At 32.7% G+C, this 26,782-nt stretch overlaps 2 protein-coding genes across 2 annotated transcripts in view; one reads left to right on the forward strand and one right to left on the reverse strand.

Moving 5' to 3' along the window:
* Positions 1-12,184, reverse strand: part of LOC129225822 (protein FAM50 homolog) — a 32,943-nt gene extending 20,759 nt beyond the window's left edge. The window contains exon 1 of the mRNA XM_054860336.1: positions 12,147-12,184. The gene's annotated coding sequence lies outside the window, so the exon portion shown is untranslated. The remainder of the gene's footprint in view (positions 1-12,146) is intronic.
* A 259-nt stretch (positions 12,185-12,443) lies between these two features.
* The window catches only part of LOC129225998 (DNA polymerase alpha subunit B-like), a 50,812-nt gene continuing 36,473 nt past the window's right edge, over positions 12,444-26,782 (forward strand). The window contains exons 1-6 of the mRNA XM_054860572.1: positions 12,444-12,602; positions 14,428-14,555; positions 15,397-15,488; positions 16,342-16,363; positions 17,808-17,881; positions 19,278-19,557. Of these exons, the coding sequence (XP_054716547.1) occupies positions 12,524-12,602; positions 14,428-14,555; positions 15,397-15,488; positions 16,342-16,363; positions 17,808-17,881; positions 19,278-19,557 (675 nt within the window). The 5' untranslated portion in view covers positions 12,444-12,523. The remainder of the gene's footprint in view (positions 12,603-14,427; positions 14,556-15,396; positions 15,489-16,341; positions 16,364-17,807; positions 17,882-19,277; positions 19,558-26,782) is intronic.

Consider the following 26,782-nt stretch of genomic DNA (forward strand, 5'->3'; position numbering starts at 1 on the left):
TTATACGTATAAATACGTGTTATCCCGAGTATATTCGTGCACGGAGATATGTTTAATTTCTAAGTGTATGTACAAATTTATTTGTGCATACACGAGTAAATACATGTATACACGAGTATATACGTGTACACGAAGGAATATACGTATGGATACGTGTTAATCCGAGTATACTCGTGAACAGAGGTAAATTTGTATTTAAACGTATATATACATATTTATGCATGCATATACGAGAAAATACGTGTATATTCGAGTAGGTTCGTGTACAAGCAAGAATAGATGTCTAGGTTTTTTTTTAGCCCGAGTATACTCGTGTACAATGGTACATTTGTATTTCTATGTGTATATGCATATTTGTGCGTTTATACATAAATAAATGCGTGTATAAACGAGTATGTACGTGAACACACGAGAGAATATGTGTATAGATACTTGTTACCCCGAATATACTCGTGTACAGAGAAATTTGCTTTGTATATACATATTTATGCGTGCATATAAGAGAATACGAGTATGTAAGTATTCACACGAGTATATGCGTATAGATAAATGTTACACCGAGTATACTCGTGTGTAGAGGTACATTTGTATTTAAGATTGCATATACATTTTTATGCATGCATACATGAGAAAATACAAGTATATACGAGTATGTACGTGCACACACAAGAATATGCGTATAGATACGTGTTTAACCCGAGTATACTCGAGTAAAGAGGTACATTTGTATTTTTGGTTAAAACACATATTTATGCGTGCATACACGAGTTAGTACGTGTATATACGAGTAAGTACGTGTATATACGAGTAAGTACGTGTATATACGAGTAAGTACGTGTATATACGAGTGTGTACGTGTATATACGGTGCTGTACGTGTTAACCTGAGTATATTCGCGTCTACAGTAATTTTGTATCTCTACGTGCAAACAGAAGTAAATACGTGTATATACGAGTTCGTAAGTGTAAACACGAAATTTTACGTATAAATACGTATTTCCCGAGTCTATTAGTGCCCGGATTTATATTCAAACTTCTAAGTGTACACAATGTTTATCAGTACAGCGTTTACAGACTTTCAGGGCAGATAGAGTACACCTAGACGAGGGGAAACACATAGCAATGCATGGTCGGAAACACTTTCCTGGCGCGGTAGTGACAACACCAATCACCAAAAAGACAAAACACGAATAAGAGAAGAGAACATGTTCAGAATCTTTAGTACAGCAATAAACTAAGGAAAAAGAACATTAAGGGGCCAACGATCATCATCAAAGAAGGTGTTCGAAATTACGACCCCGCCCGTAATATCGAAATTTAGCAAAAATACCGGGCGGGTCCCGGACTTCCTGGTGGAACAAAAACCACGTGTGCGCATGCACCGTCATCTGATGCTTCGGTTTACGTAGCAACATCTGTTGTAAGCACCAGACAAATCTTACCAGTATTTTTGCTGTATTAAAAATAATAAACATGTTTTCTCCTCTTAATCGTGCCCTGTCTTACGCTTTGTGTCGTCACTATCGCGTCTAGGTGCACTGTATCTGCCCTGAAAGTATGTAAACGCTGTACTGATACATCCTGTATACTTATTTATGTGTGCAAACACGAGTAAATACTTGTATATACGAGTATGTTCGTGTACATACTAGAATTTGTGTATGGATACGTGTTAACCCGACTAAACTCGCGTACAAAGGTAAATTTGTATTTAAACGTTTATATACATATTTATGCATGCATATACGAGAAAATACGTGTACAAACGAGTAAGTGCGATTCCACACGAGAAAAGACGTATAGATACGTGTTTAATCTGAGTATACTCGTGTTCAATGGTACATTTGTATTTCTACGCGTATATGCATATTTATGCATTTTTGCACGAGTAAATACGTGTATATACGAGTGTGTACTTGTACACACGAGAATATGCGTATAGATACGTGTTACCCCAAGTGTACTCGTGTACAGAGGTAAATTAGCTTTTAAACGTGTATATATATGTTCTTGCGTGCATATAAGAAAAAATACTTGTATTTTCGAATATGTACGTGTACAGACGAGAATATGCGTGTAGATACATGTTTAACCCGAGTATACTCGTGTACAGACATACATTTGTATTTGTAAGTTAAAATACATATTTATGATGCATACACGAGTTAATGCGTGTATATACGAGTAAGTACTTGTATATACGAGTATGTGTGTAAATGTGTTAATCGGAGTATATACGTTTACACACTAATTTTGTATTTGCCACGTGTATGTACATCAAAGTACGTGCAAACACAAGTAAATACGTTTATATACGAGTATATAAGTGTAACTTGTTACCCCGAGTATATGGGTGTACAGATGTATATTTTTATGTCCAAGTGTATGTCAATTGCAGATATAAAGAGCGGTCATGAAGGTCAGGACCCGCTCCCCCCCCCCCCCACACCGCGGGGAATATTTTGAACGTTTGCTTGAAAAATACAAAAAAAAGTATCGAAACCATGAGAAAATGTAATAATCTTTTTGAATTTTTTTTTTTTGAGGGGGGGGGGGGGGAGCATTACAGTAGAACCTCGACAATTCGAATTAAATGGAATCCGACCCATTCCGGAATATCGAAAATCCGGAGAATGAAAAAAACAAAACAAAATAAAACATACTCACTGAAAATCACCTTAAAAGGAAACACATAGAATTACAAATAAACAGTAAACATGTCTACAAAGTCTGTAATCTTCTCCTGTGACAGTTCAATTTTTTCCCTATCGAGTAAAACAAATTGATTCAAAGTTGCATTGCGAAGAAAAGGGAACTCAATCAACGACATAACACGGTCTTGCCCGTGAGAGCGTTAAATAAATAATTATTATGGAATTTTGACGATCGCTCTTTAAATGTAAAGGGAAATCGGTCAAGTCGATCGAGCCGGATTATCCGGTGATCCAGACTAATGGGGTCCGTGGCGCCGACTTCAAATTTGAAAGGTTTGTTTTTGAAAAATTTTCGTGTTTTTAATAGGTTTTTGAAGGTGGGGGAGCCCCCCAGAATATGAGGGACTTTCTTATTTAAGAAGGGGTATCCCCTTACGTAAGTTACTCAGAAACAGACCATGAATCAGCCATCTGGATTTTAAAAAATCAAGCATTTTATTCCAATAAAACCAGAAGCAGTGTGGTCTACGGGGGGGGGGGGGTCAGTATAGCGGGTGGCGTAAAATATTTAGGGCTTGTTTTTGAAAAATTTTAGCGTTTACAATGTTTTGGGGGGGGGGGAGAATCCCCCACCCCCCATAACTTGAGGGCAGTTTCTATTTAAGGGAGGTATCTCCTTACTTAAGGGGTCTAAGGTCTCTTAACCTTCAAAATTTTCAGTTTTCTGGAAAAAATATATGTTATGCATAATTTGATTCTGAACAATTTGATACCTTATTGATTACCATACGCAAAACACTTTTCAAGTTATCGTGAAAATGCGTATACTTTCCCCATAGAGATTTATGTTAACAGCAGCTGTTTAAGCCTCTTTTTCTCGGGTTGCGTTTTCTCGGGTTTCTCATTTTGCGCGCATGATATCTCAAAAAATTTCTTATATATTTCCGTAAAACTTTTTGTGCATGCTTTTCTGGTTTATTTTTATGATCTGAACCTAAATTTATTTGGTTTTTTTAAAATGATTTAAATCTTTTTTGAAATTTTATAAGTTAATGTCAAAATTTTCCAAAATTTTGGGGGAAAATATTTATTATTTTTTAATATTAACTTTTATTTTTAGTTAAAATTTAGGTTCAGATCACAAAAATAAGCCAGACAAACACGCATGAAAAGTTTTACGGAAATACATAAGAAACTTTCGAAGATATCATGCGCGCAAAACGAGAAACCGGCACTTGAGAAAAAGAGGCTTAAACAACTGCTGTAAACATAAATCACAATGGGGAAAGTTTACGCATTTTCACGATAACTTTAAAAGTTTTTTGCGTATGGTTATAAATAAGGTATCAAATAGTTCAGAATTAAATTATGCATAACATATATTTTTTCCAGAAAATTGAAAATTTTGAAGGTTAAGAGACTTTAGACCCCTTAAGTTACTCTGAAACAGAACAGGCATTGGCCATCTGGATAAAAAAAAATTCAAACATTTTATTCTAATAAGATCAGAAGCAGTGTGACCTCCGGGGGGGGGGGGGGGTAGTGAGGCGGGATGCGCAAACTTCGAATTTTTAAGGTTTGTTTTTTAAAAATTTTCGTGTTTTAATGAGTTTTTTGGGGGTGGGGGAACCCCCCCGTAATTTGCGGGGGTTTCTATTTAAAAGGGTGTATCCCCTTACGCAAGTTACTCTGAAAGAGAACATGCATAAGCCGTCTGGATAAAAAAAATTCAAGCACTTTATTCCAATAAGATCAGAAGCAGTGTGGTCTATGGGAGGGGGGGGGGGGGCGTGGTCAGTGGAGAGGTTGGTTCAAACTTAAAATTTTTAGCGCTTGTTTTTGAAAAAAAATTGTACTTATGTTTTTTTGGGGGAGACCCTTCCCCCGTAATTTGAGGGGAGTTCAATCTAAGGGGGGTATCCCCTTAAATGAGTTACTTTGAAACAGAACAAGCATCGGCCATCTGGATAAAAAAATTCAAGCATTTTATTCGAATAAGATCAGAAGCGGTTTGCCCTCAAGGGGGGGCGGGGGGGGGGTAGTGGGGCGGGTGGCGCAGACTTCAAAATTTTAAGGTTTGTTTTTGGAAAATTTTCGCGTTTTTAACCAGCCCCCATAATTTGAGTGGAGTGAATTTCTTTTTGAGAGGGGGGCATCCCCTCATATAAGTAACTGCAATAGGGAATAGGCATCGGCTATCTGGATATGAAAAAAATCAAGCCTTTATTCCAGTACTAGTGGTACCCGCACGGCTTTGCCAGTAAAAGGTCTTTTGGTCGGCCTGTATATTTACAAATAATGTATGGTGAATTTTATCGCCAGTTGGCTTATGCCCATGTTATGGTTCCACATTATGGTAATCTCGTCCATCTTATGATAATTTTGTTCCTAAAATCGGAATAGAAAAAGATCCACATCGAATTTTCGAAAAATCGCTTCGAGGTGCACACCCCCATGATACAAACTAACTTTGCCAAATTTCATGAAAATCGGCCGAACAGTCTAAGCGCTATGCGCGTCACAGAGATTGAGACATCCAGACATCCTCCAGACAAAGAGACTTTCAGCTTTATTATTAGTAAAGATCATGTGAAAAAGGGCTTAAAATTTTAATAGAAAATTAATAAAACCGAATTTTCGAAAAATCGCTTCGAGGTGCACACCCCCATGCTTCAAAGTAATTGTGTGTCAAATTTCATGAAAATCGGCTGAACGGTCTAGGCGCTATGCGCGTCACAGAGATCCAAACATCCATACAGAGAGACTTTCAGGTTTGTTGTTTAAAAAGAAAGGAAAAGGAGAAAGATAAAGAAGTAAAGAAAAGAAAGATAAAGAAGTAAAGAAAAGAAAGATAAAGAAAGATAATTTTCAGAACAAATTCTTTCCCATTTCATTAAATTTCTGTGAAAAATGGGCTTAAAATTGGAATAGAAAAAGAACAAAATCGAATTTTCGAAAAATCGCTTCGAGGTGCACACCACTATGCAACAAACTAACTTTGCGCCAAATTTCATGAAAATCGGCCGGACGGTCTAGGCGCTATGCGCGTCACAGAGATCCAGACATCCAGACACCCTACAGACATCCAGACATCCTCCGGACAGAGAGAATTTCAGCTTTATTATTAATAAAGATTATGTGTAAAGGGATTAAAATTTTAATAGAATATTCATAAAATCGAATTTTCGAAAAATCGCTTCGAGGTGCACACCCCCATGCTACAAAATAACTTTGTGCAAAATTTCATGAAAATCGGCCGAACGGTCTAGGCGCTATGCGCGTCACAGAGATCCAGACATCCATACAGAGAGACTTTCAGGTTTGTTGTTTAAAAAGAAAGGAAAAGGAGAAAGATAAAGAAGTAAAAGAAAAGAAAGATAAAGAAAGATAATTTTCAGAACAAATTCTTTCCCATTTTATTAAATTTCTGTGAAAAATGGGCTTAAAATTGGAATAGAAAAAGAACAAAGTCGAATTTTCGAAAAATCGCTTTGAGGTGCACACCACTATGCAACAAACTAACTTTGCGCCAAATTTCATGAAAATCGGCCGAACGGTCTAGGCGCTATGCGCGTCACAGAGATCCAGACATCCAAACATCCTACAGACATCCAGACATCCTCCGGACAGAGAGAATTTCAGCTTTATTATTAGTAAAGATTATGTGTAAAGGGCTTAAAATTTTAATAGAAAATTCGTAAAATCGAATTTTCGAAAAATCGCTTCGAGGTGCACACCCCCATGCTACAAACTAACTTCGTGCCAAATTTCATGAAAATCGGTCGAACGGTCTAGGCGCTATGCGCGTCACAGAGATCCAGACATCCTCCCGACAGAGGGACTTTCAGCTTTATTATTAGTAAAGATAAAGAAGATAAAAGATAAGGAAGACCAAAAGCAGTATTGTGTACCAATTGGGGGGGGGGGGGTAGTGTGGGTCATGTCGCAAACTGCATCAGTCCAAAGGGGGTGTTTTTAAAAATTATTGATTTTTTAAGGTCTTAAATCGGTAAGGGGGGCAGCCCCCAACCCCCAATGTCCCCCTGTAACACATTAGGAGCTTTCTAATATTTATTGGGGGGGGGGAGAAGAGAAAGGAACTCCTTAAAGAATCCAAACGCAATCTGTAGTTTTAACAGTGTAGATTTATTTCAATCTGATTAGATTTAGTATAAATTTTAATCTGACGAAATTTAATCTGATTACTTTAGTTGACTAAATCAATCTGATTAAATTAGTTTGATTAAATTCAATCTGATTACTTTAATCTGAACTAAATCAATCTGAACTAAATTAGTTTTTTTAGTCAACTAACGAGTTAGTTTAAACTAACGTTAATCTTCGTCTGCAATTGAATTAAATTTTTAAAATATTAGTCTGAACTAAATGGGAGTCAGATTACTTTAGTCGATAGAGGATTTAGTTGATTAATGCCCAACACTGATATATACATACATATATATATATATATATATATATATATATATATATATATATATATATATATATATATATATATATATATATTAGAGACGTACCGAGTACTCGGTAACTACTCGGTACTCGGCCAATTTGCCGAGTACTCGGTATTCGGCCCAATTTTGATCAGATACTCGACCAATACCGAGTAGTTGCAAAAAATTGAATATTGTCCAAGACAGATATTAAAATTTATAAGAAAGCGCAAGCATATATAACTTTCTGCAATCATTTACAAGTCAAATTTAAATTTTGAGAATAATGAAGTTTGTAATGCTTCAATGGAATTAATCTTTATTTTAATGTCCCCAAAGTTAATAAAACTTATTTATTAAAAATTGTGCAAAAAAAGTAAGTGTAGAAAATATGGAATTTAATTCCAACTTGATTAATCATACCTTTTATTTATTTATTTTTAATTTTAAAAATGATTTTTTTTGTAAAATTTTTGACATAAACAAAATTTTTTAAATAATGCGTAATTAAATTTCAGCAGGAATTTAGTTTTAAAAACTATTATATGGACAAGGAGGTCTATATAACTATTCCAATAAGTTCAAAATTCATCACATGTGTGTCGGCGGTTCTTCTGGTTCCTCTTAAAACATAATTGGTACTTGGTAACTCGGTACTCGGCCAAAGTGATACTCGGTACGTCTTTAATATATATATATATATATATATATATATATATATATATATATATATATATATATATATATATATATATATATATAAGTATGTATATTTATACTATGATAAACAACCAACAACAAAAAGCTAAAATACATTTTAAAGACCTTTAGTTTAAAAATGCAAAGCAGCAGTATTATATGACTGCGAGAGCACTTTTTTGGTCATTTCACTAATTACAAATTTGTACGTCAGTAATATTTCAACTTGTAGTATTGCCATTCAGGGACACACTCAAGCGGGAGTTCTTTAACAGGATAACACTCACTCTCACACTGCTGTTGCAACGTAACATGCTCTATAGAGTGTTGACATGTTACATTGGCCTGCATGATCACCAGATCTGCAGGGTGGTGACAGGAGCTGGAAAAAAAAGTTCCCCGACTTTTCCCTGATTAAGTTCACCAAATTTCCTTGATTTATGTTATCAATGATAATGGTTTCCTTTCTTTGTCCTACATGAAAAGCGTCCCATATTAAATAAAATGCAGTGTTTAGAACGGTTTAAGCTGTTAATTTAATATATATATATATATTTTGGTAAAAATAGTGTATTAAAAATTATTAGCAGAGAAATATTGTAGGAAATCTAAAACAAATACGTTATACTTCCAGGAACCAGTTAACATAAGAATTCTAAGAAATTATTAAAACCACTCTTAAAGAAATATCTAATCATGATAAAACTACATCATCTAAATGGAAATAATCTTGAACTGAATTTTCAAGCAGTATAATTGTTGCTGCAAGAATAACAAGTGATAGTTATAAAGTATAGAAGTAATGTAGTTTTACTTACCAAAATAATACTGCCGTGCGCATGTAAACGGCAGTATCTGCAGAAATTAGTTTTCGAGATATTTGAAGAAATGTGTGGTGGACTCAATACTAACAATGGAAAAATGTTGGAATTAGATGTTTTTTTTGGGCCCCTTTTTCAGCGAAACCAATAAGCGAGTATGAACAATTAAGATAACGTACAATAGATGACAAAAATGCAAAAAAAAATAATAATAATAATAATAAAAATAAATGCAGTTTCTGCCCTTTACTTGCAAACGGCAGAATAGACATATTTATGTAAAACAAATTGAAACCTTTCAACAACCAGTCATATTGAGCTATTCTCTAATCAAGAACTTAGGTTTTAATGAATGAATTCAGCATTTTAACTATTAAAAAATAAATAAAAATATTTACTTATGTACACAACTCAATTTCAAATGATTTCATTAGATGTCAAAAAAAAAACCTTAGATTACTTTTTAGTAACAAACAACATTGAAACTCAAAAACAATTATTAATTTCAAAATGTGTATGTTTTAAAATTAGAGTTTTAAAGTCTGAAAAAAAAAAAGCCTTTTGTGTAATCTGAAGTGACAGCAAATAATAACCATGGCAAAAAAAAAAAAAAAAATGATTTTCAGTCAAAATTTAATTTTAGCAATTAAATTAAAAACACCAAGTGATAACTTTTAAGATTTTTTCAACATTAATTTAAAAAACAAAGATTTTTTCTTGAAATTGTGATAACAATATGCTAATTACTTCAAGACAATAAGTAAAGGCAAGGGAGCAAAGTCATTAATGAATGCTTCCTCTTTGCCTGTATGGTTGTTTATTTTATGTAGCTTAGAATACTTGGAAGGAAAATTCAACCTAGGTAAAATAAACAACTTTACAGACACAGAAACAATCTTGGGAAGTTCAGCCTAAGATTGAATACTTTGACCTTGAGGAAAAAAGATGCACAAATATGCGGCACTCTATAATCACATCTCATTAATTTTACTTTTTTTAAACAAATAATTGATGGAAAATTCGTACGGAATCAAAGTACTTCATTTTGCAAGGAAAAAATTTCTTTTTTCTTCATTCGATCAATTTTCCCTGAATTTTTGTTATTTTTTCAAAATTTCCTGGTTTTTCCCTGAGTGAAGAAATTCCTTGACTTTTCCCTGATCTGTCGCCACCCTGGATCTGTCTTGAATTGAGCACGTATGGGATATGATTGGGCGACAACTAAAGCATCCTCATCCACCATCCATCACTCACTCTCCCAATATTGACATACCAAGTGCAACAAGCATGGAACTCCATATCAAAAGTGACATTTGGTACTTGTATGACACAATGTATGCATGCTTGTAGATTTGCATTCAAACATTCAAAATTATGGAGGTTACACCGGCTATTAATGTATATAATTATATACATTAATAGCCGGTGTTAGTCCCTATAAATTAATTTCACATTTGAAATGCATTTTCTTCAGCTTAAATTAACCTATGATCTTGAAGGTTTAATCAATTAAACATGTTAACTAGACAAATGCATTGTCCAAATTTCATTACCCTACAAAATTTTTTCTTGGTGTTGGGATTTTTCCCCCGTCAGTGTAGATAGAAAACAGTGAATTACAGCGACCTAAGCCAGGGCTAAGTCATATGACATCTGCCTCCAGCTCGATTCCCAGGCATGCCCTCCCCCCCATATATCGGGAAGACGCACCCTAAAAAGAGAAAGTACCGATCAAACTAGCCCACCTTAAAAAAATTTCAATGGTTCACCCTTACTATTCTAAACTTATGAGTCAACAACAAGCACGAAACTGCAGTCTCTGCATAGAATAACCAGGCTGCTGTTATATTGCCTGTAGCTAATAGGTAGGTTTTTTTTCAAATCATAAACATTATCTTGAATAATGCTATTTCTTGTTAAACAACTGTTCTGTTGTTTGATTAAAAGTATCTGGGTACCCTAACAATAAATAAAATTTTCTGTAAGAGTTCGCTTGGAGGGGTTTTAATAGAGACGTACCGAGTAGCACTTTGGCCGAGTAGCCGAGTACTCGGCCTTTCACTACTCGGCCGAGTTCCAAGTACTAATTATGTTTTAAGAAGAACCACCGACACACTTGTAATGAATTTTGAACTTATTGGAATAGTAGTATAAACCTCCTTGTCCATATAATAGTTTTTAAAACTAAATTCCTGCTGAAATTTAATTACGCATTATATATATGCAATTTTGTTTGTGTCAAAAATTTTACAAAAAAATAATTTTTTAAATTAAAAATAAATAAATAAAAGGTATGATTAATCAAGTTGGAATTAAAACAAATTACAGTAAAATCCCTCTAATGCGGACACTAACAGGACAAATTTTTTTCTGCAATATAGAGGTGTCCGCAGGACAGGGGTTTAATAATGTTATTTGCATTGGAATTGGGGAATTAAAAATTGTCCGCATAAGAAGGGTGTCCGCCTTTGAGGGGTGTCCGTTAGGAGGGGTTTCACTGTATACCAATCAATTATAGTTCTAATCTGCCAAACATAAATAATTTTTAAAAGCAGATAAAACAAATGTGCAGGAACACTCTAGACACGTGTTTCTGCCCCCCCCCCCCCTACAAGGAACGTCTTTTTCAGTGCATAACATGTGAGCTAAAGGATGTAAAGACATTCAACAAAAAAATACGACTTTTGTCTGATGCCTTTAAATCTACGAGCCCCCATTTTGTGCATTGAAAAAGGAATTCCTTGTAATGCCAAAACACGTGTCTGCAAAGTTCCTGCACTGTGCTTTTAAGGTTGTTTTATTTTTTAAGCAAAGGTATTTTTACATTTTTCATAACTAATTTTTGTTTGGAGCAAAAATCCATTTTTAATATAAAAATTCCATATTTTCTATACTTACATTTTTTGCGTAATTTTTAATAAATAAGTTTTATTAACTTTGGGGACATTAAAATAAAGATTTATTCCATTGAAGCATAACAAACTTCATTATTCTCAAAATTTAAATTTGACTTATAAATTTTAATTGTAAATGATTGCAAAATATAATGCTTGCTCTTTTTTTATACATTTTAGTATCTGTCTTGGACAATATTCAATTTTTTGCAACTACTCGGTATTGGCCGAGTATCTGATCAGAATTTGGCCGAGTACCGAGTACTCGGCAAATTGGCCGAGTAGGCCGAGCACCGAGTAGTTACCGAATACTCGGTACGTCTCTAGGTTTTAACATCATTTAATTAAGCTAGCGGACTATTTTATGCTCGAATAAAATTTTAAACTTTATTTACTTGTCAGATTATTGAAAATTTCAACAGAACGTTAATGGTTTTTGTTGGGTCAACAAAAACCATTGTTGGCCCAATTTATTTATTCGGCAGATTTCGTACTTGACTCTGTATCGATTTTCCCTTTGCACAATAAAAAGTAACAATTCAAGTAGACCCTTTCCAAAGCTAAATTTGACATAAATAAAGAACAATCATGATTTGTAGTTTCTTAAAATACTGTACGTGCTTACTTTAAGGAGATGGTTTCCGTCAAATCAAAAGCAAAAAGTTTCAACAAAAAGATAAAGTAGTAGTATTTATTGACAATGTTCTAAAATTTAACATTAAGGTATGTTCGAATAGAGGAATCGGTTAACCGTAGTTACCGGAAAGCAAATGAAAATAACCGATGAACTACAGACACTCCCGCTCTTTTTAATCAACAGGTGTAACCGGTAGCTCTATGCAAACATACCCTTAACTGTCTCTAGAAAAGTTTATTTTAAGTAGTGTGTAGAAAATGGCAACGACAACATGTTTTCCCGCGCTTTTGAAGTTTGTTTACATACAGTATTTAGCTGAAACATCACAAGTATATTAACAATTTTTCAGCTAAAATTATTATAAAATGAATGTTTCGGACGAAGATCTTAAATTCCAACTAGAAGAATTTTCTTTATCTGCTGACAACAAAATTATTGAAAAAAGTGAGCATGAAACACATTATATTAAATACTTTTTTTTGTTGTTGACGTACTTGAAGTCGAGATCAGGAAGATATTTTCCTTGACTACAATGTTATTCTTCAACTCCTAAAAAATTGATCATTTTTATATTTGTATTTGTTGTCTTTTCTTTACAAGGGGGGGGGGGGGGTTTAGATCAGCAATTTGTTAAAACATAAATCGTAGATTCTGGCGGATTAGATTTTTTTAAAAGAGATACCGTCGTTTTGAAAGCTTTTTTTTAAAATGTCATTTGAGTCCCGCTAGTGTTAAATGAAAATTCTTTTCCCATAATAATCAATTCTCTCATTTTTCATAGAAACCTCCTTCAGAAATAGCTTATGTATTGTTTTCCTTTTAATATGACTAACGTTAAGAAATAATCGAAAGCCCTAATTTAGTTTATAGAATTTGCATTACTTTTTAAAATATGAAGTTTTATTTCTTTCATCACGTTTGTAAAAAAAAATAATTCGTGATTCTTCCTAGTTTTTTTATAATGCTTTTGCTTGAGTATTTCTTGGTTCCTTACAAAACTTAGAGGTTTACAGAGATATTCGCTAATTTCTCTCATTTAACGTGCTTATATTTTGCACTAATTTGATACACTTAATTTGCATTTTAAATTACACTACATTCCACCCATATTAAAACTTATTTTACACTAATTGGTTTGTAGTTGAGAGCTTCTTACCCTGCAAATACAAAATAAAAATGTATTGTAATTTTTTTTTTTTCTTCTTCCTAAGGAAAAGCTATTTGAAATAAATGAACTGCTGATTGATACTTTTCTCTACCTTACTCTACCTCTTAGCAGCATAACTCATAACACCTTAGGTTGTATCACAGCACATTGAAACTGATTTAACAGTTGATTCTAGTGGCAGCTTGTGGGCCATTTAAATGTCAAAAAATAACTTTCTAAATTCAATGCACAAGTTTTTTTTTTTTAAATTAATTTTAGATTTTATTGTATTTTGTGTACTTGATTGAGTATATCTTTTGTCATGCTCTTTTCAATCTAGGGCATGGTTAGAGTGCTTAGTCGATGTTCACTTCTTTAATGGTGCTTCTAAAAAAAGTGTATTAGTGATTTTCATTTATGAAAATTAAAATAAGTGAAAAATGAGGCAATATATGCCTACTAAATTGCTTGGTGTATCAACCTAATTCATTTACGATGCATAAATCGTGCAGTGCATATTATTAATGCCAAATATCAAAACATTTTGATAAGTAGCCAATTAGCGCAAACCTCCCTTCCTCAAGCGAGCCTTGAATTTTTCCATTTGGAACATTATACAGTGGTTCTTTTCCCCTTGTGTTTCTCCTCTGCTTTTGCAACCGTAAGCTGATATTTCAAGTGTTGTGGATTCACATGTGCAAATTGCGAGCTTTTTTTTTATAAGCAACGTTACTTTCTCTGCATATTAGGATACTAAAAAAATTAAGAGGAGGCTTGGCAAAAGAGGACTCTTTTTGGAAATAGAATTATTTAATCATATTTTATTTCAATATAAACCAAAATATTATTTTGTTTTCTTTGTTTATTCATCTGCTTGTGTGCACATAGAAAAACAGCCCTGGTTGATGCCAGGAGCGTGCACGGGGGGGGGGGGGGATTGTTGACCCAAGCCTGAATGGAGCCCAAGATTTTAAAAATAAGGGGTGAATTATTGCAGGGACGTGGGAGTAAACAATATGGAGAGGGGACCGTTAAAGTCATTTGTGACAGGCCTCAAAATTTCTCTGCATGCCCCTGGTTGATTCAAGTACCCTTTCACCTTACTTATTTATTTATTTTCAGTGAGAGATTTGTGCTATATCCATCAGCTTTCAGCAGAAGACATGGTTACCCAGTGGGTTGCCTATTCATGCCAGAAGAAATTTGACATACAGCCAACTCTTCCACTTCTTGATCAAATGGAAAAAGATGTATGTATCTCAACATTTCATGATAAGCTGCAAAACAGGTTTGAGCTAAAGTATAGTGTTGTAATCTTGAAAATGAATTAATGATATGGACTTGAGAATGATTTATTAACTGTAAAATAGTAAAGATTTTGTTTTTGCTAAAATGGTTTCTTTTTGGATAAAAAAATTATTCAAGTTGGGCAAAATAATATCTACATGGTCAATACTGGCAACGTGAATTCTAATGGGTTAGCGAAACTTTTAATTTATAAATTCTTATTGCTTGTTGATTGTATTTGTTGAAGGAAACATTGAAAGAAATGTCTAATCTCCTACTAGTTTGAGCTAGAAGTTTTTCAAATTTAAAATCAAGAAACATCTGATCAAAAGTAAACATTAAAAATAATCAAATCAGAACTAAAAAATCCTTATAATTTGCAATAGAAAATTAAAAGCGTCTTTTAGTAAATTTAAAATAGTATTTCATCTTTTTGTCTCAATTCAAAGCTTTTAAATTAAAAATGCAATTATTATTGTGAGAGTATTTTGATAATGATAAATACATGTAGTTTTACCAAAGGCAAATCCAGTATTTGGCTTTGGAGTTGTTATTTCCCGAAAGGGGGGGGGGGGTCATAAGTAAATCTTTTTTGGGCATATACGGATGGTCTGGAGCAAATTTTCTGAAAAATAAGTCCCTGAAACTCTAACTCTAGGCTATCTTTGGCTTTATCACTTAAATGAGTATTAAATATCCAAAATTAGTTTATTAAAGTAGGAGTTGTAATAAATTAGTATGAATGAAACCATTGTTTTAGAAAAACAATGGTTTTACTAACGTTTATTTGATTTTTATTTGCAGGAGTTGAAGAAAACAGCATCCAAGTCTTTAAAACAACGAAAATCATATGCTCCAACCACACCAGTTTATGATGCTACAACGATTGATCTTGTGTATCCTTTTAAAAGCACTCATTTAGCAACTTTCCTGCAATAGAAAAAATAATATAGTCTCATTTTTGGATTTTCAAAAACTTGTTGAACGAAGGTGGTACTTAGGAAGAATCAGGAGGAATAGGACAGTGCGGTATTTATACCAAAATAAAATGTGGAATATTATTGCTAGCTTGTCCACTAGCTACAGTAACTTTAGATTATTGTTATTATATCTACTGGATGAGCAAGAGATAATTTCCCAACATTTTGTTTCAGTTTAACTGCAGCATCCTTCTATTCCCCTGACTTTCCGCTAGGTATTATTACAACTATTCATGAAAAACACTTGTGAATTCTGGCTACTATTCCAGTTCAAACAGTTTGAAAACCCCAACAACTGTTGTTTAATCTTCTATGTCTTCAAGTTTTCTGCTATGATACATTGCATTTCTACTCCAGGTTTTGCTGTTACAGTTTTCTGCATTTATGCTCCAAAATTAAATTTACTGCTCCAAAAGAATCTTACCAATTCCCAACTCTGATTTATGCATTTACATGTATATGTATATTGTATATGCTGTGTATGCTGTCAAACCTTGTTAATTTTGAACGTGTTTAAAAGAAACTAACCGCTAAAAGAAAACCTAAGATGAACTACATTTGTGTTCCTTGTTCTATTGTATTTACATATAATGCTATTTATTATTTTTTGGACAAAAAGAACTACACCTATGACGAATTTGATCTAAAGGTACCTTTGAGTTTGCTTAACCAAGGTTTCACTGTACATACTTTGCTTTAATGTGTATGTACTAGAGTTATTTTTTTTTTTTTTCAAGTTGTGTTTGCATTTTCTTAACTACGTTATCAGATCAAATGATACATTTGAAGAGGTAAATGTCTTATAAATTTTTTTATTGCACTTATTCAGTGGCACACATAGGGTTTTCAAGGGGATGGTCAAGGGTCTCTAATCATTCCCCAATAAGCCACTAAATGTTTTCTTTTGATTCTATAAAATGAATTATTATTTAAGTAAATAATTAATAGCAAATTATTAATGACAAATACTTCATAAAAGTACCAGGCAGCACAAAAATTTACGTAAGCGAATTTATCATTATAGAAGCATTGAGTCATAGAAGAAAAAATATCTCATTTTAATCTAATTACAAAACTAAAAAACATAAGTGAATGTTTACCCATGTGGGTTGTTTGTAAATTTTAACATACGTGATCCCATGATTTGTTAAATTTAACATTGTTAAATATGTACAAAAGGATCACATATTTAATTAAATAAAAAAAAACCTAAAAGCATGATGTTGATGGTCACAGTCTTTTCATATATAGTCACCAGTCTGCTTCTATATGCCTATAAATAGTCACAGATTAAAATCTATAGTTGAAGCAAAGCTTTGCCACAACTTTACTTTTCTTGAGGTTTACTTTTTTGAGTTCTCATTTATAACTTCCCCTGGTGTTACGGTGACACTGATTGAATTCAGCCGTGTAAGAGCGTTTGAACGTTCATAATGCATTATGCTTCTTAAATATGCTTTTATTGCCTTCTCTAATTCGAGTAAGATCTCTCGCTTGTACAACTCATTATAAGAAGAATACACAGTATTTAAAAAATTTTAATATGAGGACAATGTTCATCATTGCAGGAAAAATAATATTCAAATTTGGATGGCGAGGAATCGTTTTAATTCCAAAATTTCAGCTCCACATTTAAAAGTGAGTTCACTTTTGGTCTAGCGTTAACAAAATAGGGGAAAGATAATCAGTTCCCTAAAAAATACATTATAGAGTAACATAGGAAGCAAATTAATAGATTCTGAGAATAAAAAGGTGTTTTATGTTCACATATAGTTCAGTTTAGAAGTGGAAGAAAAATATTAAAGAAATTTAAGTCTTTTATTTATTAGAACTAATAATAAGGTTACTTAAGTTTGGAAATATTTTACGTACTAGGATCATAATTAATCAGAATTTTTTTCAAGTGATTAGAGAGGCGGGGCTTCCGGACTGCCTGTACCTCTCACTTCTGTACACCACTGCACATACTGGATACTAACTACAAATATAAATGTAATGACCAGAAATAGGCTCTGGCTTTTAATAATCTTTATCTGGTCATTACATTTGAAAAGACATTAAAGGTTGCTTTTCTTAGACTCATAGCTCATAGTCATTCTCCACTACTGCGCAGAACTCCATGTCATAGCTTTTAGATTTGATAATTTTTTTTAATGAACTGAAAAATAAAATATAAATAGTTTTATATTTAACTTTGAAATCAATATAAGTTTCTAATAACGTGTTTTTCTTTAGCCAGGAAGCAAAGCTCAGTCATTCGTAAGCAGAACTTCTAATTTATTTTCTCCAACATCTATGTCCCCAGCAAGGTGAGATTTTTTTTTCTCCTTTTTTTTATTTGCTTGAAAAACTTTTATAATGAGCAAGCATAATTGTTAAAGGATTTTTTTTAATAACATTTTTTATAACTTAGTAATTTCTAATTTTTTGTTGTTTAGGGTAATACAAATCCAGAGGGACATATATTCTTTTCCCAGCCTCCCCTTCACTGGTGCCTGTTAGATATGAGTGATTTTAAGTTAAATAGTTTCTTGAAACAGTAATAGCAATTCAAACTGTTTATTGGTTCGGAATAGTTTTCTAAAGATGCATTTCAAACCCTTACTTTTTTTTTTTTTGGATAACCATCAGAATTAATCTTTTGTTGACAGAAAAGCAACTTTAAATTGTAAAAAGAAGAGGATCTTTCAGAAAGTTACAGAAAACTGCTCCATATTTAAAATATTCTTTAAATTTATTCACTCATAAAAGTAATATTGTGAAGAAGTATTTTCAATAAAATATGAAATAGAAAAAAATGTTAATGTGTTCTATTATTCAATCCACAACAATATACCATTACAATTATACCAGTACAATAGTTCAACCAGTAACGTATTGAGCTGTTCTAAAACCACATTTTCTTTCAAAAAAGAAAACAAATTTGCTGACTTTCTGGATAAAAATTAGTGACTAAGAAAATTGGTTCAACACGTCTTTAGCATATGCATTAAATATTTTTTAATGATTTTTTTTTCTGATACTTTTTAAAAAAAATTTAGCATAACATATTTGAATTTTTGGGCCTTATAAATGCCTATTTCATTCAATATTACTGAAGAACAAAGAGCAACTGTTATGAAAAGAGACTTTATTGCACAACTTTATTATACATAATGATTATTATGAATTATATGGTTTCATTTCAATATCTATTACCGAGAAACAGCTTTTAATCTATTATTCTGCTGATTTATGGAAGTTTTTATATGTAACCACACAGATGATTTATCAAAGTTTTTATTTTGTAGCAAAAGGGCCCCTGTCAGAAGGGGGCCCTAAATTTGTTTTAAAAAAATGATAACCCTAATTAGTAATTAAAAACTGAAAGATATTTAGTTTTACCATTTATACCAAGATACCTTTTTTTTGGAGTGTTGGACTAGATAAAGGAGAAATTTATTTTCTAGTCATTGGCAGGAAACTGGGTTGTTTTACTACTCTTTAGTATACAGGCATGTATTTGCTCAGATGTTCGCAAAGCATTTTCATAATTTAATTTTGTGATACTTGCATTTTATTTTTTTCTGATTATCATTTAATACATAAGGGGGCCCCCAATGAAGAGTTTGTCTCAGGCCTCGTGTTCTCATAATTGAGCTCAATGTAACCATAAGTTTTTAATGCATTGCTAGCATCATCCCTGATGTGAATTTTTATTTTTAGCTTCACTCCGTCCAGAAAATATAACTCAAGAACAGGTTCTGGTGAGGCTGTAGCTACTTTTGGTGATGTACAGGGTGTTGAGTGGAAACACTCTGACGAATATTCATGCTCTGTAAAAGCTTACAGCAACAAAACTGTTTTGAAAGAGTCTTACAATTTCATGTGTGAAAAGCTGAGAGATTGTGGCTCAATTTTAAACGACATGATACAAGAGGCTGCAGAAAACTTTCAAAAGAAATGTGAAATTGAAGAGTGGGGCCATATCCAAGTACCATCTGTTGTAAGTTATGAAATATTTTTGCATTAGAAGTAGACCAAGCACAATGTCATAAAATATATTTAGTGCTAGAAGTAGACTCTTTAAATGTAAAATGAAAACGCCTTAAAGGTATGTGCTTAGCCAAGTGCAAATTATGCGATCTTATACAAATGATGAAAGAGAGGAAGACTTGTAAAAACGGTTTTCTTCCAGTGGCTAACACTACTGTGGCGAAAAAATAATAATTTTTCAGTGCTTATTATTGAAAGTTCTGCTGTAAATTGTGATTTTTCTAAGAAGAATAAGTTTTGGATTTCATCTTGTTTTTGGCATCAAAATAATAAAATAACATGTTAAATATCTTCTCCAAAACAATGTGTTTTTTTTTTTAACTTTTATATCAAGGTTTATTTGAATTTTATGAACTATTTTTTTTTTCAGGAACAAAAGACTTGAAGTTTTTTTTTAAATTGAAAATTGTGGTACCTACAATTGTGGCCATTATAAAAAAAAGTGGAAAAATTTCAATGTAACTTTAGCTTTAGAAATTTAATCTATTTTCTCTAGAAAATACTGTTTATGAATAATATTTTTGACAAAAAGGCATGGTCTAAAATGTTGCCGCGATTGACTGAAAATGTGTTTGAGATCGACCAGTCGATCGTTGATAATCTCCAATCAAAAAATGGATATTAGAAATTGCTACCTCAAAACGGACAAATAAATTTCAAATCTAGTAAAATGTTGAACAACTTGTTATGATACATGAAATACACCGCCAGCTCAGTCATTTCCAGCCAAGGACTGCAGTTGCGTGCTTATTAGCACTCGTCAGCCCGGCATAGGAAAGTGACTGAGCTGGCAGTTTATTTCACGTATTTCTGCTTTAGCCCTGGCTAATGGGCGGTAATTTACTGAATATACCATGCCTTGCCTTCAATCTCCGAGTTGAACCGAATTATTGCTTCAGTCACTCGTCTGGTCTGTGCTAATTCTATATTAGCTGATGCTCATATGGCTGTCCATAGTAAAAAGTTCTTTTTTAAAGTTTTGTAAAATGTAACTCTCTAATGCACAATATATCATTGAGTAATCTCATTCATATTACCAGGGGCCATGCCATGTGGATAGTCCTTGTAATTTTACACCAGTAGATGATGAATAGTTCATGTCATTTATTTATTTATTTTTTTTCTATTTAGGAGGAGGGGAGGCCGAGGATAGTTCAATTAATATTGCCAAATGATAATACAGTGGAGGGTCAAAAATCCGTGCAACTTGGGAAAGGTGGCTTTGCAGATTTTAGGATTTTGTGGATTTCAGGCCATAAAATAACTAACTATAAGTGATACTTTACAATTGAAGAAATAAAAACAACAGTAAACACTTCAAAATATTTATGAATTACTTCGTAGGACAATTAAATAGTTTACAATCATTAAAAAAAATTTTTGCTTACTAATTTTTTCTGCTGTTACTTAAAAAACTTTTAAATCCAAAAGTAATAATTGCTCTTGGAGTAACCACCATCATAAAGAAACAAAAACCAATAATTGGCTCCAGTTTGAAAATACTTGGCATTTATTTTCAATAGTTAAGTCATTCGTTTTCAATAAAAAGGGTCAAAATCATTGACATTTGGCTTTTCATTTGTATCATTTTGTATTTTTGTTTTATTTTTGTGTTTCTTTGATGTCGTATGTCAAGCAAAATATTGGTGTTTTGTTGTAACTCTGCAGCATTCTTTCAGCATCTGCTTTCGGCTTTCCTTTTAGAGACGATATTTCTTTTTATTTCTTCAGTAGTACACAATATAAAGCACATTAAGCAGAAATACAAATTCTGTTGACCGAAATAAAGTAAGACTGAAAGTAAAACCATAGCACGTGGCGCGAGAGAAAGATTTTGATTTCAAAGTTCTTGAAAAAACAAAAATACGTTAGGTGTTGAATTTAAAAGAACTAAAATTGGTTTAAACTTTTTTCTTCAAACTAAATGCATTATTGAAGTTTTTGAAAAGTTCAAACATTTTAATTTTCCGGTTTCATCATTGCCGACTTGTAAAGGTACTTTTTTTCGAAATACAATTGTCCTAGTTTTGAAAATAAAAACTAGTCAGTGGAAGTGTCAAAGATTCTTTATCGTAATTTATTAGGCCGTCTTTCTATCATTGCGAGCAGAACAAGACCGGACATTTGTTATGCGGTCAACATCTTAAATCAAACACAGAGCAATCCTTGTGTCATTCATTGGAACAGTCTACTGAAGCTATTGGGTTATGGCTTTATATTGGGGGGGCGTGATTTGATTCAGCGGGACATTTTTACTGTAAAACATGTATGCAATAAATCCAACAGGGCCGATATTTTTACACTGCTGCTGACCCGTTTTGAACATTTGAAAAAATCGACACGGATTTCATGTCGTTGGATTTGTCGTGCTCCACTGTACTTACTTAATGAACACCTATTGATGTAAAATACCCAGGTATTTATTTTTAGGGGTAAAAACCCAAAATGGGTATTTATCCTGGTATTTATTTCAAAAATTTATTTTCAACTAAAATACTTTTCTGTATGTATTCCACTCTAAATATATATATATATATATATTAGGATGGTCCAAAAAAAAAAAAAAAAAAACTTTTTAAATTTGATGATCTTATCCTTAAATACTTGTACACATAACTAAAGAAGCCTCCATGAAAAATTTCAGCTCATTTGAAATGCATTGAAAGGTAGCTCAAAGGCTTTGAAGTTTTCTCTTTGACATCTGAAAAAAATTATTTCCGTATATTGTCACTATTTATTATTTATTTACTTATTTTTACAAACAATGGTTATATTATAATAAAATATAATAATTATAAACATAACTATCATACAGTTAACATTTTGCTTCTCATTTTGGCAACACCAAATTACTTTGATTACATTTGACAACAGCATATTGTTTGTTTACATGTGTGACCTGGTGAGTTTTCATTTGAAATCATGCTAAAATTGCTTTCTCTTTAATGTAAATAAAGAGTTTAGAAACTTGTGAAAACTAAACAATGTCTACAAACAGAATCAGAATTCGTAAAGACTCTGAAATTTGGTTACTTGGTTTTCCCATAAGTGAAATAAAAGGTTGTAAATTACCTTCCATCAATGCAGTACTAAGAAACTTCTTCTTTCACCATGAGACAGAAACAATACATGAAAGTGCAAGACAAACTGTTGATAGTGTGTTGACCTTCTGGAATAAGGCTAGAATTCCCACAACAGAAAAGCAGAATGCCGTAAAAAGGTTGGAAAAATTAGTCGAGCGGTACCAAAAACTAAAAAAGAACAGAAATCGGCGTACAAACCAGGGGTCTGTCCAGGATTTTTCACAGGGTCCGTTTTTTCTGAAAAATCAAATAATTTTGTGAAAAGTGAATTAATTTTGTGAAAAATCAAAAAATTTTGCAAAAAAAAAAAAAAATTTTTTTTTTCTTTTTGTTAAAACGAAATTTTAGAATTTAGAGACGGCACAAACTGCATCAATTAAACTTAAAGTTGAGTGTTTTCCTCTTCTACGTCGAGAAAATCATTATGGATTTTTTTTTACTAATATTTGGCGGGGGGGGGGGGGGGGGGGCATCGCTCTTTCAAGTATCAATATTTATCTACCATTCTACATTATGTTAAATTATACTAGATATAGTTCTGTACAGTACTTAAAATAATTGTAACAAAAATATAAATAAATAAAATAAAATTCAGAATAGGGTTCAGCATTCAACTTTTTGACCCAAGACACTCTTAAAAAGCGCAGAATTTCATTTAAAACTTATAAATTCCGTGATTTAAACAAAAATAAAAAGATATTTCAATTGTTTACCTCTTAACAAAGCGTAATAATCATTAAAAATTCGAAAAATCGGATTCCCATAGCGGATGCAAAGAGATCGCAATTCTCAAAGTGAAGGCATCAAAAGTATAAAAACGGCTTGTAAAAGAAATATTTTTGATAAAATTATTTTAAAATTGCATTTTAGAGTCCTATGATAAACATATCATTAATATCTGTGGACACAGTTGACCCAAAAAATAAAATTAAATAAACCATCTACTTAGCATTTTAATTATTGACTCATAACAGAAAATGGAATTTTGCTTTAAAAACTTGAAATGAGAGTTCTAACAGAAATAAAGAGACTTTTCATTTATTTGAATCCTAATAAAGCTAAGTTAACTTGAAAAAAGAACAAAATATGATTCTCATATCGGATGTTAAAAGATTGCATTTTTCAAAATGTAGACATCTAAAGAAAAAAAAAAGGTAATTAAAAGAGTTTACTTAAAGTTAATCATCCTTGTGTTAGCATAGAAAAATCAAAACCCATATAATTTTCTCCCAAAATAATAATTAAACATCGCACCGCACCGTAAAAACACAAATATTAACAAGCTGGCAAAATGATGAGAATATTTTCTAATCAAGTCATTATAAAGGTTCAACGCCAGACGCTAAGTGGTGATAATTTTGAAGTTGGTAACACTATCTGAAGCGATCATATTTTTTCCTCACCTTTACTATCCCTTTGCAGTTCTAAGTTCATTTCGCAGATATATATTATTATTGTTTATTAAATCATGAGCGGAGAAAAGTGCTTACCAATGCCTTTTCAGAAAAGTTAACAAAAACACCGCTGCTAATTAGCTGTAATAAAACAAACAACCATTATATTTATTTGGCAGTAGCAATTATTTATCGCTTGCAGGAGCATCCCAAGAGTGCCGATTTTTTTTTTTTTTTTTTTCAAAATTAGCCAATTTTGTATAAGCTGATCCTTCTAATTTGACTTAAAAAAAGGTTCCAAAAATTATCGGTTTATACACAGAATTATGCGTTATTTTGCTTTCAGATTTGCTCTTTCAATAAACAATTTGACATCCGATCTTGTTTATCAGAATTTTGTGAAAGGTCCGTTTTGTTTGATCGGGATTTTGTGAAAGGTCCGTTTTGTTTGATCGGGATTTTGTGAAAGGTCCGTTTTGTTTGATCGGGATTTTGTGAAAGGTCCGTTTTGGTTGATCGGATTTTTGTGAAGGGTCCGTTAACGGACCCAAATATCCTCTGGCCAGACCCCTGCAAACATTCAAGAAGCTAATGAACAGAAGTTTATCAGAGAGTGCAAGATGTTGTGGGATATCGCTCATGAAGATGCTTTACAGATGATAAAAATTGAAGAAGATAAGAAAGTTTCTGCTTAAACAGCGAGAAGGACTTGAAGGCTGTATGTTATCAGTCGACAGAAAACTTGAAAACAAAGAGAAACGCTCATGTAAAAGAAGGAGATATGAGACACTACAATCGAATAGTGGGGACACAGATAAAAACAAAAATGAATGTATCTTTCATCAAGTGCTGAAATTGAAGAAGACTGTGGCTCAATTATCACATCCGTAGAAAGTGACACTGATGATGACACTTTTCAATATCCCAGTACTACAGAAAAGACAGCAGAGAGGAAAAAAATTAAGCTTCTTTCACTTAATTTGATGTCTGCATTGGATTGGACAAAAATCTCAGATCGAAGTGCTACATTTGTAATCGCAGCAACAGCCCAAACAGTTGGCATAAATGTTAGAGAAAGCACGCTTTCACGTAGTACTCTTCACAGGCACCGAGAAAAATTCCGAGCCCAGTTAGCAAAGGATTTAAAGCATAACTTCAAACCTGACGGTCCGCTTGTCGTCCACTGGGATGGGAAACTTATCTCCAGTTTCTCTGGAGAAAAAGAGAAAGCCGACCGCATTTCTATTCTTGTCTCAGGAAATGATGTGGAGAAATTACTTGGTGTGCCAAAACTACCAGTTGGTACAGGCAAGGCAATTGCAAATGCAGTATTTGATACACTTAATGATTGGGAGATCATAGATAAAATTCAAGGCATGTGCTTTGACACTACATCTTGTAACACTGGTATTCATGCAGGAGCATGTAAATTATTAGAACAGAAGATTGGAAAACAACCCCCCAGTTTGGCTTGCAGGCACCATATTTATGAAATCATTATTGGTGATGTGTTTTCTGTTGTATTTGGACATTCTAGTGGACCTTGTGTGCTCATGTTTAAGAGATTCCAAAGCCATTGGAATTTTATAGATAAATCTTCTTTCAAATGTCCAGAAGAAGAAATAATAGTACCTTCAGAAAATTGGAAAGTACTAAAGGAAAATGCTATTAAATTTGCCAAACATTTTCTTACATTTGAAACAAAAACATTGGCAAGAAATGACTACAGGGAATTTTTAGAACTGACTTTGATTTATCTTGGTGAGGTCCACGTGGAGTAAAATTTGCAGCATCAGGAGCATTCCGTCATGCACGGTGGTAGGGCTGGACGATATCTGGATTTGCATATCGCAATATATCAGAAAGTAAACATCATGATATATCGATATATCGGTATAATCAGCTGTATACATATAGAGAGGGACTTATCATGGCATCCCTTCTCCACACCTTTATGAAATACATATCAAAATCAAGCTCTCATTTTTTACAGGATCATACTAATAATTACTTTTTTCAATTCGAAACGAGAGTTTTGAAGAATTTCCCAACCTTTATAGGTACAGTACAAGAGCGTTACAACACACACCTTGGGATCATTTCCATCAAAGATTTTGACATTATATAGACAATTTCTAAAATTTATAAAATACTATTCAGATACCAATCAGCCAATCACATCAGAATACAGGGGTGCCAATCGCTCCCCCCCCCCTTTTTCTCAACCCTCTCCCTTTTTTATTTTTTAGATCTCCTTTTTATTTCATTTATTTTTTTAAATATTTTTATATATATTATTGATTTATTATTATTTTTTTATTAAAAAAGTTCTGTGTGCTACACCAATGACACACACCCACAAATTAAATAAATAAATGAAATGAAATATAAACAGAACAAAATAAATAATTTAAATTAAAAATAAATCAAAAAATTAAATAAATAAAAAAATTATCCCCCCCCCCCCGGTCCAAAAAAAAATTTTTTTTTTTGATGGCGCAAATAGTGCTATACACTCCCCCCTCCCCTCCCAGTGAGTACCCCTGTCAGAATAAGTTTTAACTATATATAACTTATAGTGATATAAATTGCATCAAATGGTCTAAAAGCATAAACTAAGAAGAAAGTTAAAAAAAGAACAACGATAATTATTTTAAAATATGTAACAATAACGATAACAACGAAGTAAGGAGAACAG

Source organism: Uloborus diversus, chromosome 7, assembly GCF_026930045.1.
Source record: "Uloborus diversus isolate 005 chromosome 7, Udiv.v.3.1, whole genome shotgun sequence".
Lineage (NCBI taxonomy): Eukaryota > Metazoa > Arthropoda > Arachnida > Araneae > Uloboridae > Uloborus > Uloborus diversus.